Consider the following 16,757-nt stretch of genomic DNA (forward strand, 5'->3'; position numbering starts at 1 on the left):
TGTCAGTAGCACAGCTGGTGCTAGAGCACTACAACTGGACTGTTTCCAGACAGATTTCACAGTTTGCCTGTGGTGCTGGAGTGCAAAAGCAGGTTCATGTCAATAAGGCAAAGTCCAAGAAATGTCATAATGGAGTGGACCACGTTCATCTTTTGTGATTGTGCAGAGATTTATCTCTGGAAGAGATAAGAAATTAATAATAAAAACATCCCAGCATGGAATATGTGCTACTCAAGCTGAGTGCTGGCTGAGCTGCTTTGTCAGACAAGAGCACTTGAGCCTCTCTTGAGCTGTAGTATGTCTCCAAGATCAAGGCAGGAGGCTGAATGGGAATACTGGGGAGAGAAGATGAAGTGGCTCAGTTTTCCAGCACAACTTGGCTGGGGTACTTTGAATTTGACAGCTCTTGGGGAGCATACGAATTACAATTCAGTCAAGTTGCAGGATTTTAGCTTTTTCTGTACTTGGCCTCTTGGAGAGAGATGTTGGAATGGCCTAGCTCTGCCCTAGACTTCCTCCAAACCAGGTGAATGCCTGTACTTGGGATTTACCTGAGTGTTTGTAAGTTATGTTCCTGCTGTGTTCCTTGTTAGGCAATGCATCTGTTTGACAGACCTGGAGCAAACACTGTTGCTTCTCAGGTTCTCCTTTGAGATGCAACAGTAACTGGTTCCTTGCGCTTTCTGCCTGTCTGAACCGGTGGCAGTTTGGATTGAATAAAGGAACACAAATTCCTTCAGAGCCCCACCTGGAGCAAGGGGGTGCCTGTTGCTGCTGACCCTGTTCCTGAGCAGGGATGTTGCCTTGGACTGATAATCATTAACTTTTTTCCTCCTGCAGTGATGGCAGAGGCATAGGAGGTTAAGGTGCCTGAAAGGGGAGGGCATGGCCCACTTGCTAACTGTTTATCTCCTTCAGAGTTTTCACATCTTTGCTGTCTTGTGTCAGTTTTTGGCCCCTGGTGCTGGAGGGTGGAGGTGGAGGGGGGTTCTGCAGGGGTGAGATAGATGTGGCAGAAGGCTGGGAGGAGTGAGAGACTGGAGGAGGGAGTGGAGTGTGCCCTAGTTATCTCCCAGGTTCCTGTTCTGGTTAAATATGCCCTATTATAGTTCTGGGGGAACTTCATGTATATATGGATTTTTTTTAAATTTTTGGGTTTTTAAGTTTGTTCAGTAAAGGATTTTGGGTCAGCTGTGCTGGATAAAGTACGATTTTGTTGTAGCCTGCTTCACCCAGTGAGGCTGGGAGGCAGGTTCAAAGCCTAGATAAAGTCACTGAGGCAACTTATGCTTTCCTTGCAGAGGATGTGTTTAATGGGACCGGGTGAGGATGTTATCTTCTCTTTCCTGATGCATCTTCATTAAAAATGAGAGCATTAAAAGAGAGGGAGAGGAAGCAGTCCTCAGCTGAGTAAAGTTAGTGTGGGCAGGGCAGTGCTGCTGTGCCTGTGCTGCCCCTCATAGCCCTGGCTCCCACTTCCTGTGAGTCAGTGTTTGAAATTCTGGAGCTGATACGTGAGAGCGACTCCTCCCCCCACTGGCTGGTCCTGCCAAGGCTGGGAGCCCTGGCCACCAGCCTGGAGCAAATTGCCACGTGGCACCTGTGTACAGATGCAGAGCTGCTTTGAAAAGCAGGTGCTTCAAAGCATGATGAACACAGCCTTGCTGCTTGGTTGAATGGCAAATTGTGTGTCATCCTGTCTGTACTCCAGGCTCACTGGGGTATTTAATTGCTGTGTGCAAACATTCCTAACTAGGGAGTTCTGTGCTCCAGGCAGGTGTGCTCTTCTGCACAGCACAGCCTCCGGTGGGAAGGCTCCTTTCAGCCTGCTGTAAGGAAATGTCATTTCAAAGGCTCTGGAGATGCAGGTTTTGTTTGTTTCTTCAGGGAGCTGCAAGTGCAACGTTCTTGCTGCGCTCACTGCACTTCCCAAAAATGCATTGCTGCCTTCAGTTTTTCAGGGAAGAGGATAAGTCTTGCTGCTCTGCAGCATCATGTCTGTCAGATGCACCAGGCAGGGTGTGGCAGGGAAGGACTGCGGCAGGGCCAAGTGGTTGCTGCAGCTGCACTGCTGTGGTAGCTGCCTGCTGTGCAGCCAGGGTGAGCGAGAGGTGGGAGTCACTGCGTGCTGTGAAGGAGGAGGCCCGTGCTGGTAAATGCACTTGTCCGTAGTTCATGACGCAGCTCCGTGTTGGGGAGGAAGTCTGCGTATTTCCTCAGAGCGTAATTCCTCTTCTTCTGTCCCATCTTCATCTCAAGCAGCTGTTTCTTTCCTAGGCCTGAAAAGCTGAAGTGGTTTGGAAAGGAAAGTCTTGGTACTTCAGACAACATCTTTGGAGTTATTAAATTGATAAAATCCCCCATGACAACAAATTAGCCTGCTGCTGCTTAAAATACAGGCGGAACTAAAGGACAGCTTTAACACTTAGCCCAGTCTTGTTTTAAATTGTGCTTATCAGGCTTGCATCTCACATTCCTAGAAAGATACTTTCAATGGATTTGGGAAGGATCCAAATTGCATTTTCCCTGAGTCACATGGAGCAGGTTAAGCAGTTGGGTAGAAACCTCCCTTATGCTGGCTGGGGTCTCAGGCTCTGTGGGGCCAGGAGGCTGCTCCTGCACCCACTATGAACTGGATGCTGACAGGAGAAAGAAGGTTGATTTGCTTATAAAGAGAAAAACCTGCCTTTCTAGTTTCAGCCTTCTGTGGTTAAAGGAGCGATGCCTTGGGGCTGAAGGAAGCAGCTGCTGTGCTGGGCACATGTCCCATGGTCTCCTTGACTTTTTGCCCTCAATGTCTGCTTATTGTCTTACAGTTTTGCTACCCCACTTATAAATTCACTCCATTTTTGCCCTCTGGAAGCAAACAAAAAACCCCAAATGCCCCAGTGACTGATGTTAGTATCCATTTTGCTGCTTGTCCATCTGCTTTGAGGAGAAAGGATGCGTACCTGAGGGTGTTCATGCAGTGCAGGGAACATCTGGCATGCTGGGAGAGGCACTGGTGTCCCCACCGCCCCTCTGGGGTGCCCAGCTTTGCCCACTGAGCTGGGGGTGGATGCCAGAGCCCAAGTGGGTCTTTAAACCTTGTGCAGCCCTCAGCTTTGGCACAAGGAGGGAGAACCTGCAAAGGGAAGATTCTGAAAGTATGTAGGAAACACAGTTGGGTTTGATTGGTGTTGGGAGCTTTTTTTGTGAATTTATTTTTTAACTCAGTTTAGGTCACAGCTAGAAGGCAGTTACAATAACCACAGGACATGGTTGTTACCAAATAAAATAAGACTGATTTTTTTTTTTTTAAATTTGGAAAAAAATTGGAAAAGCTGCAATTCACTTACTTCCCTAAGCAAGTCCCTGGCTGTTGAGCTGGCACAAGACAGCCCACTTTCATCTTGGCAGTGGGCAGCTGTTCAGGGAGGATGCTTTCATTAAAGAGCAATAGTATCCACATCAAGATACTTCTGCTTTCTCATACTCTGCTGCTCACTTGGAAGAGGTAGGATGCCTCCCTCTGCTCTTGTGAACCTCCATCTGCACTTTTAGCTCTGTAGCCACTTCCCTGGGGTGTCACTGCCATTGTAAGCTGGGATGTTTTGCTCTGGACCAGAAAATCTCAGTGTCACTGTAGCTGGCAGTGGGAGAGCAGCAGTTAAACACTATGTTCATTAGCTCAAGGATGAACATCTTCGTAGGAGGAAAAAGCCCTAGCCAAGCCTGGCACTTTTTGCCCCAAACAGTACCAAATCCATTCACAGGAGCACAATCTTGCTGGTTTGCAGTCCCTGTGTCTTGGCTGCCTTTTGGTAGAAGCTGCAGCTGGAAGCTGTTGTGCAAAGATCACAGCCAAGTGCCTGTGGCCAGGGCTGGAGGCTTGAGGGAGCTTTTTATTGGGTGCCAGCAAATATTGGCAACCCTGCCAGTGTGTTCTGCAGGAGTGGGTGGGATATTGAGGATGCACATGGCTGCCGGGCATTTTAATCCACTAGAGCTGCATTCATCACCTTCCACCTCAGGCAGAAGAGATCCAAACACACTTGAAGACCTTTTTAAGACCATTTTGGTTGTGTGATGCCAGCGTTGCCAATGTGGCAGCAGCTGGACATACTGATAAAATGCTGAACCATTGTTTCTCTGCAGCCCACACTTTATCCTGGGAGCTAACAGCTGGGATTCTCCTCCCCATCTGTAACCAGCAGCAGTAGGAAGGAAGCACTGCTGGCATTTTAGAGAGCAAACCTCTTTTTTCCTATCCTCAGTGAGGTGCAGATGTGCTGGCACAAAGCAGTCCAGCTAAACATAGATGTCGAGAAAGTTTTTTAAAGATCAGCTTCCCAAATTATTTGTAGCAGAGTGATTGAAAAGTAGCCATGTAAAGCTGGGTACTCCTGTTCTCCTCAGCTACTAAAACCTCACTATTGCTACTGGAGTGGTCTGGTTCAAGGGCTGAGGTAGAGGTGCTCTACCTACAGCTGTGTCTGCACCCGAGCTGGGTGCCCTCGGCCTCTCCCGTGGCAGTAGGGAGGGATGATTTCGCTGTCCCTGCAACTGTGGCTGCTGCAGCCACAGAACTGCCTGCAGCTGCTGGTGCTTCCTCACACTGCCCACAAAAAAGTGTTTCAGGGAGTCATCTCTGCCCTTCACCCCCCAGCTACAGCTGCCCCAGACCACCAGCTGCCTCCAGCAGCATGTGCCATCCTGGTACCCTGTGTCTTGATTTTCAGCTGTGCTCATTTCTGAGTTAATTTCTTCTCGGTAGCTGTTACAGTGCTGTGTTTTGGATTCAGAACTGAGCGGTGCTGGTAACACACTGATGTTTTTCTACTACGTCCTGTTTACCCTATGTCAAGGACGTTTTTCTGTTGTCTCATGCACACTGCCAGCGAGAAGGGATGCAAAAGAAACGGGGGGGTGGGGAAAGCATAGCTAGGACAAAGGACCTGGGCTCACCAGGGATATTCCACACCACAGAATGCCATGCCCAGTATATAAATGGGAGGGACTTACCCATAAGGGGGGCCCATCAGTCAGAGGGTAATGAGCACTTGTATTGTCCATCACTTGTTTTTCCCTTTCTATTAGCATTTTTATAATTTTTTACCATTACTACTGTATTTTACTAATCATCAGTTATTAAACTGTTCTTTCTCAACATACGAGTTTTACTTTGATTCTCCTCTGGAGGACAATTTCCCTGGCGTGGGGGGAAAGAGAAGGGAGGTTGAGTGAGCAGGGGATCTCTAAAGGAGTGGCTGTCACCTCGTGTCTGCTCAGGTCCCTGCTGGTACTGCCTGAGCTTACCATGTATGAAATTTCCAATGACTCAAACTGGTTATTTGGAACAAGCAAGGCTGGAGACTGGACATGCTTTTAATCTTATTTAATGGCATTTAGCACACAGAAACTTCTGCTCATGCCTGTGGGACCTGCTCGCCAAGCAGCGTTCTGACCACTAATATTGAAGAACATCTGCATGAGCAGAGTTCAGCATCGAGCAGAGACAGCAGCACATGGGAAGACCAGCAGGGAATTGTTCATCACTGCTGCGAGTCCAGAGTTTAAATTAATCCAAATGTGGGGGCTAGGGAATAAGACTGGAACGCCTGCGAGCCTCCTCCTCTCTTCTGGCAGATGGAAATCCTGCCAACAGCACTTGTGTAAGGGTGTTGTGCAGAACAAGTGCAGCGGAGCGGGAGAGGTTTTGCTGGTTATTAAGCGATGGATCCAAACGAGGTTCTCCGAAATGCTCAGTCATTATCCCAGCCTTGCATGAATTTAGACTAGTCCTGCAGTGGCCTGGGTTATTGCAGAAGGTAGAATATGGGGCTCATAGCAGCATGTTTATCTTGCTGCTTCTGTCTCTACGATGGTTTGTACTCTAAGATCCCATGGCTTAGCTGCAGGCTGGATGATGACCTGCCAAGGGCACCTAAAAACTCCACCTTCATCTTTAACACGTGCTCCCACCAGGCAGGAGCCAGCAGAGCCCTTGAATTCATGGCACAGGTCCTGCTGCTAGCACAGGAGAGCATCTTTTCATGCTCTAGATCAGCATCTCTGTGGACTCACTGTTCCCTGCTCTCATGCCACTTGGATTTTGTGGCAGCTTTTGAGGCTAAAATTCCAATCACACCCCAACATGCTAGAAAAACTTCAAAATCATGCAGGAAACAGGTAAAAAAGTAGCTTACAAGGTACCTGGCTTCTGGACTCTCCATTGGTTATCTTTTCTTAGTTTACTGTGATAGTGCATTTCCGTTTTTGAAATGGTGTTTCCTCACTGTCCTGCTCCTCATTATTTATAACTGGTGCTCCTTCACAGAAGGCTGCAAGCAAACCAGTACACCTTGGCATTCCTCAACCTTTCTGGCTGCTCACTGGTTGAAAACTCCACTGCTTCTTTTTTCTGTTTACTTCTAGCACTCTACAGGTTTTTAATGATAACCATAAAAAAATCAGCCCTTTGCAAAGAGCATAAACCCCATAAAAAATGGAGCGCTCTGCACATTTTCCATTACTCCTGAGCAGAGCTTATTTACCCTGTCCAAAGGCACTCTGCAGATCAATAAAATACCTCCTTTACTTACATGTTCAGGCATTTCATGCTGACTGATTATGTCCCTCTCAACTGAAGACAAACTGTGAAGCAGCTCACATAAAACCAGAAATACAAGCAGATCCAAAACTTTCCTGCTAAACTAATTCTGCTGGGGATTCCACTCAAGGTAACCATTTCCCTCTGGAATGTCACAGTCATTTTTACTTCTGGTAAGGAATTACACCACTACTTAATCAGGACTGCATGGCATCCCCCTGCATGGTGTTAGAGGACCATGTGAGGAGCAATACAAAGGAGAAGCTTACCTAAACTTGCTGGGTGCTTCAGCTTCACCTGCTGAAACAGGACATGGATCCCACAGGAGCCCAACGTGAAAAGCAAGAGCTTTCATTCTACACATCCCTGAACACAAGTCCACACACAGAGGACTCGAGCAGTGAGATGGGGACAGCAGGGTGAGCAGGCTCTGGCTACTGCCCAGGAGCACATCATGTTCCACAGCCAGACACAAAGGCTGACTTCCTGTGCTCCTCTCAGCACCTCAGATGGCTCCTGCAGCCATCTGCCAGCTGGGTCCTGCTGTAGAGCAGGAAACACGAGTCAGTGGCAGTATTTGTGAAAGCACACACCCTCCCGGAATGCGATCTGCTCTTCAAAACTCTCAGCAGTCCCTCTCCTGGGAACTGGGCACTTAATGCCAAAGGATGCTGAGCACTAGCCCCAAGTATAGCTATAGAGAGATACCTACACAAACAACTCTAGAAAAAATGAATTGAGCAAAATTGTGTGACTTATGTATAAGAGTTGTTTTACAAACCTCTGAAAGCACTTGACCACTCCCACAGCCTTTCATTGCTTCCAAGTGGACCAATAATGGAATGTTTGCTTCTCACACAGACCTCCTGTGTCATTAGGGTGAGCAGAAATGATGCTTACACATGAAGGACATGAGAGAATGTGAAAGCTGAGCTATCAAACCTCACCTGCTTAATTTACAGGTATAATAATGAGGTTATCCCCACTCTGTGTTCTTTGCTCTCATTTTAACATAAATTCTGAGAATATATTTAAATATATTAAATATATTAAATATATTATTTATAAACATAAATTCTGAGAATATAATTAAATAGTCCCTTCCCTGTTCCCTCCTAAAAAGGATGTTGAAGGAATAACCCTTGCAGTGTGCATTTCAAAAAAGGGGAACAGAGACACAGACACATTTAGCAATCTTTCCCAAACCACAGAGGAACCCAGTGGCAAAGCCAGCAATAAAAACATACTTTCAAAAAAACACTTCAGACTTGTGCTATCTAAATCACAATGTGTTCAGGTCAATACTGTGTGGTACAAATTAAAATAATACTTTTATTGATATGCTTAAACAGAACATAGGTATCAGCATAAAAACCAAACAAAAGAGAAACCTGTTCCTTGCTGTACCCAACAGACATTTCATTTTTTCTCAGTAATCACATGGAGGGGACTGACATCTTCCCACTGACTTTACGGGTTTTTAACTGCATTGATTTGTTCCCAGGGAGTCTAAGGATAGTGATGAGCACCATGGTTGTGGCTGTTCTTCCTAAAACCTGATAACAGGAGGAGCATCATGTCCATTCCAACATTGCACAAAGGGTTGTGCACATTTTCAGGCTTCCAGACAAAGCCCTGACAGATCCCAGCAGAACCGAGGGTATTAACCTGGGTACACTGGAATGCAAACCCAAAAAGTTATGGTTTCCTCTAAAACACATTTTACATCAAAGTTATTGAGACTTAGAAATGCCACAAAGCTACCAAGAAAAAGTAAGAGGAGAACTCAGAAGATTTCTAATAAAGATAAATCTAAAACAAGTTTATTCTGCAAACTTTTCCTGTCAAAAGACAAAGCATATATAGAAACATACAAGAAATACTCCTTGGGGAAAAAAGCTACAGAAAATTACAAAGTATCAGCTGATAATTTATCTTTATCCTTGCATAATTGCACTGTGCTCAGTCCTGTCTGTAAACACCACAGATCCCTCAGTGCAATCACTCTTACACCATAAATACTTTTGTTAATCACTCTTTTCTTCTCCTTGGTAATGTCTGTATTCCGGCTTCAGCTCCCATGTGTTTTTGTGGGTCCCCTTCACATTGTAGATGCCTATTTCTCTCAGAATTTCTTTCAAGTATATCTGAAAGGAAACAAAAGTTCAAATTAAACAGGCAGGCAATTGCCACAGTTCTTGCACACCTGTTCAATTGCATGGACTCAATTCCTAAGGGGCAGACAGCCTGGCTGGCTGATGGGCACTAACTGGTGTGGGAAGGACTCTGGGATAGACTTCGACCCTCAGGCACCAGCAGGGATTAGCACAAGCCCCAAGGGATGCAGCAGGGAGCACCCAAGCCCCAGAGGTGATGGCTCCCAGGCAGTCCCTCTGAGACAAGTACTCCAGGGGCTGCTGAAATGAAGTCATCAGCACCTCTTGGGAACTATTATGCCACACATCTTCCTCCTGCTGGAATTCCTCCAATTGAGCTAAAAGCTCTTGACCTTTCTTCCTGCTTGGGCTGGGATTATCTTGAAAATCCTTGCCTTATTCAGACTTTGTCAAAGCCTCAAGCTGTTGGTTTTTATACCATTTTGCAAAGCTTTAAGCATTTTATTATGGCCTCATTTTTAGAGGAGAGCTGAGTGTACGTCTGAGAATTTTCTAATACCTTAAAATATTAAGGCTTGGAAGAGAAAGAAAAAAACCAAAACAAGTAGAGCTATTATGGCAGTAGTATAATAATCTTTGACAAAACACGACTCACTGATATTGCCCTCCTTCACTCTTTATAATAAACACCAGTAATTTTCTTAAGAGTCACAAGAGCCTGCTTGTTTGTTTAATTATTAATTGGGACTGAGATGAGTGGATTGTCATGGCAACTACAGACCACAGTTTAAGAATCCCCACATTAAATTCATAATTGCTCCAGTTAGAGCAATTTAATCCTGTTGGAGTGCTTATATTGAACTGGAGTTGTTGGAATGCTTGTATTTTCTGCATCTGCAGTTCCACTAAATATCAACGTACTCCAAGCCATTAAAACCAACAAATACATGTTGAAGACACAGGAAAATAAGAAAGGTTGCTTGTCTAAGTGTTCCATGCACTCTTTCCCCCTTCGCTAAATGGAAAAGCTAGGAAATACATGAACAAAAAATATGTTCTCAGTCAGTAAAATAAGTGTATTTTACTAAAACCTTTCCTTACTCTTCCTCTCCAGGTACACACCAAAAGTATGCAAAGCAGCCCAACGCGTAAGAAAGGTGACTGTCAGGGATGTGCACATGAACCAGCTTCTTAGGGTCTTCTAGGGTGTTTCCTTTGAGCAGAGCAGCTGTGCTCAGGAGCAGGGAGTTCCCTGTGCAGGGATGGCTCCGCAGCCTTCCGGGGCGCAGATGCAAACCCCAGCAGGTGGCAGCAGCAGATCACCGCCGTCCCCTCCTCGCACACCTCCTCTGTTGCAGAGATGCCGTCATTGTTCCCCTCAGGTACCCGGGACACACGCTCGCTGTGGCAGCGATGCACCGCGCACGGTGCAAAAGGTGCTGGGAGCAGGTGAAGCAGGCATTTCTGCATGGGTGTGTGCAGATGTGCACACCTGCATCCCCACTGCCTGCACGCAAGGCCGTGTCACCGACAGACACTTCAGAGCATGGCAGAGTGGATGGGAGAAACACCTGGCTGCAAGGTTAAATTTTGCTTCAGATCACATGGACAGAGAACTGGAAAAAATCCCCCACAACTGCACTCAATGCTATGAGGTACACTGATGTGCAGTTCTCGAGCTGGCAGATCTAGTCTGCCTGGGAAGCTGGGTCACAAGGTGTGATGCTGCTGCTGGGCTCCGGCAGAGTAAAACCACTATGGCTGAACTTTCCATAACACCCACCCAAAACCACCCACCCAGCTACACGAGGACTATTTTTAATTTCAAGTACTTTTCAGACCTAACTACTCAGGCAGTTCTGCTTCTCTCAGGGCAAAACTTCCAAGAGTGTAACAAAATGGAACAAAACCAACCCAAAGCAAATACCAAAGTAGGGTCTGTGACACAGGTAACAGCACTTCAAGCTGGAAGCGTGAACTGCAGCAGCTGAGGATTTGCCACTTACTTCCCATCTCTGCTGCAGGGGGTAACCAGGCAGGAGAGGTGTTAGGGAGGGCAGCTCAGAGCATTAACCCCAAAACATCACTGTGTGTGCACAGACAACACTGAACTGCTGGAGTTTTTAGACAATTATGAAACATGGATAATCCAACAGTGCTGTATTGTACCTGAGAACAAGTGGCTTGAAGAGATGAGTTCAGGGGATGTTATGATTTTTCCTGCAGGATCAATTCTCCTCCTAGAAACCAGGACTCCCCACCTGGGTCTGCACGACACAGGCTGGCCTGTGTATCTTGAAGTACAGTGCTTTGACACTGTACCATGGAGAGAAACGCCACACTACTCCCAGTGATGCCAAATACTGAATTTTAGAGTCTGGTGATCGCTAATCAGGGGGCCACAATTTTTTCTCAGAAAGGGATCCAGTGTGTTTATGTACATATAATTCTAGCACAGAAACTCATCTGTAGGTGATCTGTTCATACATTTAAAGCATCTTCTGCTCTGTTCTACCTTTCCTCATGATTTTTTCCACATAAAGTGAGATGTTATCATGGAATTATGGGATAAAAATTACTGAGGAGCTAACTTACAAGCTCTAAAAATCCTTCTGAAACTTTGAGGGTGAAACAAACCCTGTTGTATTTAGGATAACCATTACTTAAAGCTAAAATAGAAGAAAAAATCCAAACAATCTACTCAATTTTTTAAAAATACCGTTCTTAGGCCACTGGCTCTATCCTGCTTCCATTCTTCGCAAATATTTGATTTCTCACTAACAGTATTATGTTCTCAGCCATGAAGCCCAATTCTGGAATTACTGCAATATTTCCAGGGAGCATTTAATACTTACATCTGGGTAGGTGGCTCAAGATTTGCCTACTACTGCAAATTGTAATTTTGCATTAGAATGAAAAACAAATCCAGGTTTCCCTAATATAGCAGTCATTTACATTCAGAAAATACTTGTTTTGTGATTTCATGACACAAATAAAGATGGCAGCAACTTCTTGTGTAACATGCAACAAATTCTGTAGCAAGGGTTTAATTCACTATTTACATTTACCATTACATAAGAAAAGTACCTTTATTTATTTGTAACTTCAAGATCTCCAGTGGCTTAAGTGGGAGTTGTGGGTGACTACTGCAAGCTGATGTCATGGTAGATGAGATAAATCTGAGACTTGCTTTCAAAGTGATCGAGATAGTGACTGCCACACTTCTCTTACCAAAAATAAAACCCACTTAAAATTTTCTTGCCACTTCCTCCATACCTTCCTTCTATTCCTTCCTCCTTCTCAGCTCCCATGACCCACACACCTTCTCTGCCGCAGAGATATGGAGCTGACTCATGAGATAAATGAATGGAAGACATGGATATGTTACTCAACTTTCAAGTTTCTTTCAAGGCACTAGAACACAGTGAACCTACATGGATTTTACTTGGGTAACATCTTCGTGCAGCTTCTAACCATACAGATTGTTCACTTATACAAAGGCTCTGACAGAGATACACTTCATTCTAAATGTGAAGTGAGCAAATCTAGTAAGCACCTTCCTTTCTGCCCCTTTTTTTACAGAGTATTTTTTCCATAATCCAGCTGTCCTTTCTTCTGCCTTAGCTCTAACAACCTGTGACATTGTTGCTCCATTTAGACTCAATTAAGTCCCCTTAAGTCTTCTGAAATCTGCAGCTGGGTTGAGGATAGATATTGAAGTTGGCAGTGAAAAACATCAAAAACACTGAAGGTCCTTTGCATGTCACTGTCACCCTCCCACTCTTGCCTGATCTGCTCAAGGAAAGCTTGAACACGGAAAGAAGGGAAAGAACTGAAAACTTATGGTTCATACATGAAGAGGCTGACAGATATAGCAAGACAACAAAACCATCATACATGCAGATGTCTTGGTGCTTTTCTTGTCTGTGTATTGAAACACTGCTTAAAAGCAAACCCCAAATAAATCCTAAATATCAACCACCTAAACTCTTAACCTAAAAATTACCCTATTTGTGAAGGAAATCCAGTGATTTTGGAGGCATTGAGCCTGAGCTCACGATGCCTGAGCTCCTAGCATGAATAATCCCTGCATTTAATACAAATTCCATGAAATACAGAAAAAGAGCAACACCTGTTGTAGTGCCAAAATAAAGTTCAGAAGCTGAGGGAAGGGCTGACCATAGACTAACATAAGCTGCTGCTGCCAAAACTAGGTTTCAGTGAGGACAGGAGTAGCAGGGGAGACATGAGAGCATTACAGAATTTGGTTCCTGGTATTAAAACAAACCTAAATAAAAAAGAGACCATTTAGGTTATTTAAACCATCTCTGTCAAGAAAAAGCACACTCACTACAATGTCTGGTATCCTACACTGTCCTACAATGCTGAACTTAAAATTTGGTGACTTCAGTTTGTTGTAAAACATATTTAGAGAGGAGTTTCTAAGGCATATAACACATATTAAACTATTTTCTAGATATGTGAAATACACACAGTAGTAACTACTGAAAATGGTTGTATGTACAAGACTTGCAGTACATACCACTGGCTGTTTGGTTATGTCCACCAGGTCTTTAATGTTGTAATACTGATGTTTCTCAAAGGCTGAAAAAAGCATGTCCAACACTTGTTGTTTATCAGCTCGAGCTCTTTTTCCGTCTTCTTTCTTCTTCTTCTCATATTCAATCTGTTACAAAACACGTTTTAAAGACATTCACATGTAATGCTGTATAATTCTCAGTGCTGAACATTAAGCTACAAAAAATGTCTTCTATTTAACAAAACACTGTTCAATGACTGAGTCCTTTTCATCTGGAAAGTTTTCTTTTGAACGTTCAAATATTCTTTTATGAACATAAACTAAGCATTTTGTCCCCAGCACAATAACCTTCTCAGATTTATCTGCTTTAACCAGAAAAAAAAAAACAAACAACAAACCCAGAAACAGAGCCTGCAGGTGCCCAAACCCAGAAAAAAACTAATAATAATATAGGAATCCAAACTGAGACGGTATTCTCACTCCACCTCTGTTGGTACCAGCTTCTGAGGTACAATGACAAATGCCAAACTACCATGCTCAGGAAAATCCACAGGCTAACATGGCTACATCCACAATCACAACAAGCACCTGCCCAAAGAATGTTCCCAATGGCCCTTGTATGCTGCCTCATTTTCTCCAGAAGCAGCACTCAAGGCATAAACTCCATTCAATATAGAACCAATCTTCAAAGACACACTTTGAGGATGTGGATGGTTTCTCTTCAGGAGAAACCAGAGTAGCACACATGAAGTTGCACTAGTCCCAAAAAACCAAACCTTCTAAGCAGGGAGAGGCCCCTTGTTGCCACACATCATCCTACTTCAAACTGTACATTAAAAGTTACTTAACCATTATAATCCGCACCAGATGACTATATATTTTCACAGAAACTTTTATCACCTCCAAAAATACTTCCTCTGATTCATCATCAGAAGCACAGACCAGCACACCCCAAAGAAACCCCAGTCGCCAGAGAGCACCAACCACGACACCTGCCAGCACATCACCTCACCCACCCCCAATACCACCCTGGAACAGAAAACCAGCCAGCTCCTTGGAACCAACAAAAGTGATCCAGAAGGTAGTGTAAGTCATGTAATCATTAAGTGCTTTCAGGCAAACTGCGTGGGTGAATCCATAGCGGCACAATGTACAGCAGAAAAGATGCATGTGATCAATAAGGGACACACGCCTGGCTGTAAATGGGATAATTCTGTATGGCAGTCGTTCTGCTTCTGATGGCTCAAATCTGACTCTGAAAAGGAAGACCTTCAGATGAAAAGCCTAGAAATGAAAATACACAGATCTACTAGATACTAAAGATCTTATTTTTAAGAAGAAAGATTGGTTTTATGGCCCAATTCATAATTTTTCCTATGTATCCTTGCCAGCTAACTCCCTCCTACTCTCAGAGTGAAAATAGCCTGTCTCTTGGTAGCTGTCCCAAAGTGGCTAAAGAATATTGCCACCTTTGCTGTGGCTCCCAGGTCTCCAGCCAGCCAACTACCTTCTTCACATTCTGAAATGGATGTACATCATTAGACTGCATGCAGAGCAATTGTTCCTAGCCTGTAGCTTGAAGTGTCTTACTTCTGATTTAAACGAAAATGAGTGTGCACAACGAAATACTTGTCTGCTTTTCCAACTCCATGCAGTGTTATAAAAGCTACAATCTCACCACACAAACCCATCATGCAATTGGTTTTTATCCAGTAAATACAGTTTAATTATTTAACTCTTTAGCTAGTGCATTTAAAGAAGAATAAATCTCCAAAAAAGTAACAGCTCTGCAACATAGCAAACTGTAACATCAAGCAAACCAGCTTGACAGTACATCATCTTGGTTGCCAGGATCCAGAGCAGAGCTGCTGCACCACAGACTCGATAAACCTATGACACTAGCCTTCCTTTAAACAATAGCAAGCCAAAACATTTGCTTCTTCTGGAAGTCCAACAGACAATTACTAAAAAAATTCCATATGAATACTCTAATAGTCTTAATTCATTAATGTATAAAATCAACTCACATAAAAAACTGTGTATCAAACCCTCCCTTTATTGAAAAGTTATTAGCTGCTGGTGCCCCAGTTGCCCACTCTCTAATTAGCAATACTCTAGCATTTTCCTCTAACCTCAGCAACAGTTTCCACTGTTGTCTGATAAAAGTGCACATTATGAAGTGCAAAAAAAAAAAAGCTTGGTGTCTTCTGTTGCTGATTTCTTCTTTTTGGCCTTGTGAATACACTGCTCACAGCAAGTTACAATGCAGCCTTTCACTTTTTTCCTTCCTGTTTTCTTTGCAAACAGGATCTTCTATGTAGTAGGCTTAAAGCACTTTTTAATAGTCATGTAATGGAATGCACCTACACTGTAAACTAATTAGATGTCTTTAAAGTTCTGTGTTTTTTTTAATTTAGAAAACATTCAAATACTATTTTATTTCAAGGAAGGACCATTTTAGAACAAGCTGTTTAGCATAGAAGTTGTGAGTTTATCCCCAAAGACTTCATACTGAAATCAATTTCTCTTTGTTTACCTTCCCAGGATGTTGCTAAGCTTGCTGAAAAGCTGCCAAAATTGCCTTCTTGAAAGTATCATTAATACTGAAGCTGATGTAACTGCTTTGGTAAACAGCGACTACAAAAGTGATAGAGAAGTTAGAATAAATCCAAAGTTTCATCTAAAGATGCTTTAAAGTAGTCCTAAAGGTTTTTTTGTCTCCTGGAGCATGGGTACCAACCTCTACAGTGCAGGACATTGGGAAGAGAGGAACACAAAGAAACCACTAAAAGAAGCCTCTGAAGGCGTAACCAGAACCACTCAAGAACCTTTCTGCTGTATTATGAAAAATAATTAAGTCACAGAAAGGTTCCAACTTCAAGAATACTAGCCTTGCAACTTTGAAAACACATTTAATATTTATGGAGGTCATAACACATTTAATATAATGGAGGTCTTTTCCTAGAGAAGAAAAGCTAAGTTACAATCTTAGCATATATTGTAATGGAATTGCAATTTCTTCAAATGAAAAGGTAGTTGTAATATAATTTCTTGCAAAAAAACCCTAACCACTTTCCCAGTCCTTGAATTCAAACAAGTTATTACTATTCCACATATAATTTATTTCCCTCCTCCTTCCTGCTGTATGTGCATTTATAGGTACATGAAGCAGCCACACTTAAGCCCCATTTTATATTCTTTCCTTCCAGAAATGTTAACCCTTTCTGTCTTACTTAGTAGATACTCATTCTTCCCTCAGAAACTGCCCAGATGATGACTGTATTAATGTATATGACAGTTTGTACATTTTTATTTCTTTCTTGTGAAAGTCCAGTCTGTCCTCAGCACAGCACCCATACGATTACATGCAATGCAGCAGGTTCTAAGAAAGCAGTTGCTGCTTGAAAACAGCACAAAAATTCAACCAAGTGGTTTTAGAAGTTCATGGACTTTTTCTCCCAGTTATATACCCTTTCAGCTATCTAACCTGAACTTTAATAAAAGACTT

The 16,757-nt window shown here is 43.5% G+C and overlaps 1 protein-coding gene and 1 non-coding gene across 2 annotated transcripts in view; one reads left to right on the forward strand and one right to left on the reverse strand.

Annotated features, from left to right (window-relative positions):
- Positions 1–67: 67 nt before the first annotated feature.
- Positions 68–16,757, reverse strand: part of GTF2F2 (general transcription factor IIF subunit 2) — an 87,000-nt gene continuing 70,310 nt past the window's right edge. The window contains exons 8-9 of the mRNA XM_038126809.1: positions 13,253–13,396; positions 68–8,739 (exon numbers count right to left, since the gene is read on the reverse strand). Of these exons, the coding sequence (XP_037982737.1) occupies positions 8,620–8,739; positions 13,253–13,396 (264 nt within the window). The 3' untranslated portion in view covers positions 68–8,619. The remainder of the gene's footprint in view (positions 8,740–13,252; positions 13,397–16,757) is intronic.
- On the forward strand, positions 597–732 carry LOC119710666. The gene has a single exon (XR_005259598.1). It is a non-coding gene; the product is annotated as a small nucleolar RNA SNORA31 (small nucleolar RNA).

This window comes from Motacilla alba, chromosome 1 (genome assembly GCF_015832195.1).
Source record: "Motacilla alba alba isolate MOTALB_02 chromosome 1, Motacilla_alba_V1.0_pri, whole genome shotgun sequence".
Classification (NCBI taxonomy): domain Eukaryota; kingdom Metazoa; phylum Chordata; class Aves; order Passeriformes; family Motacillidae; genus Motacilla; species Motacilla alba.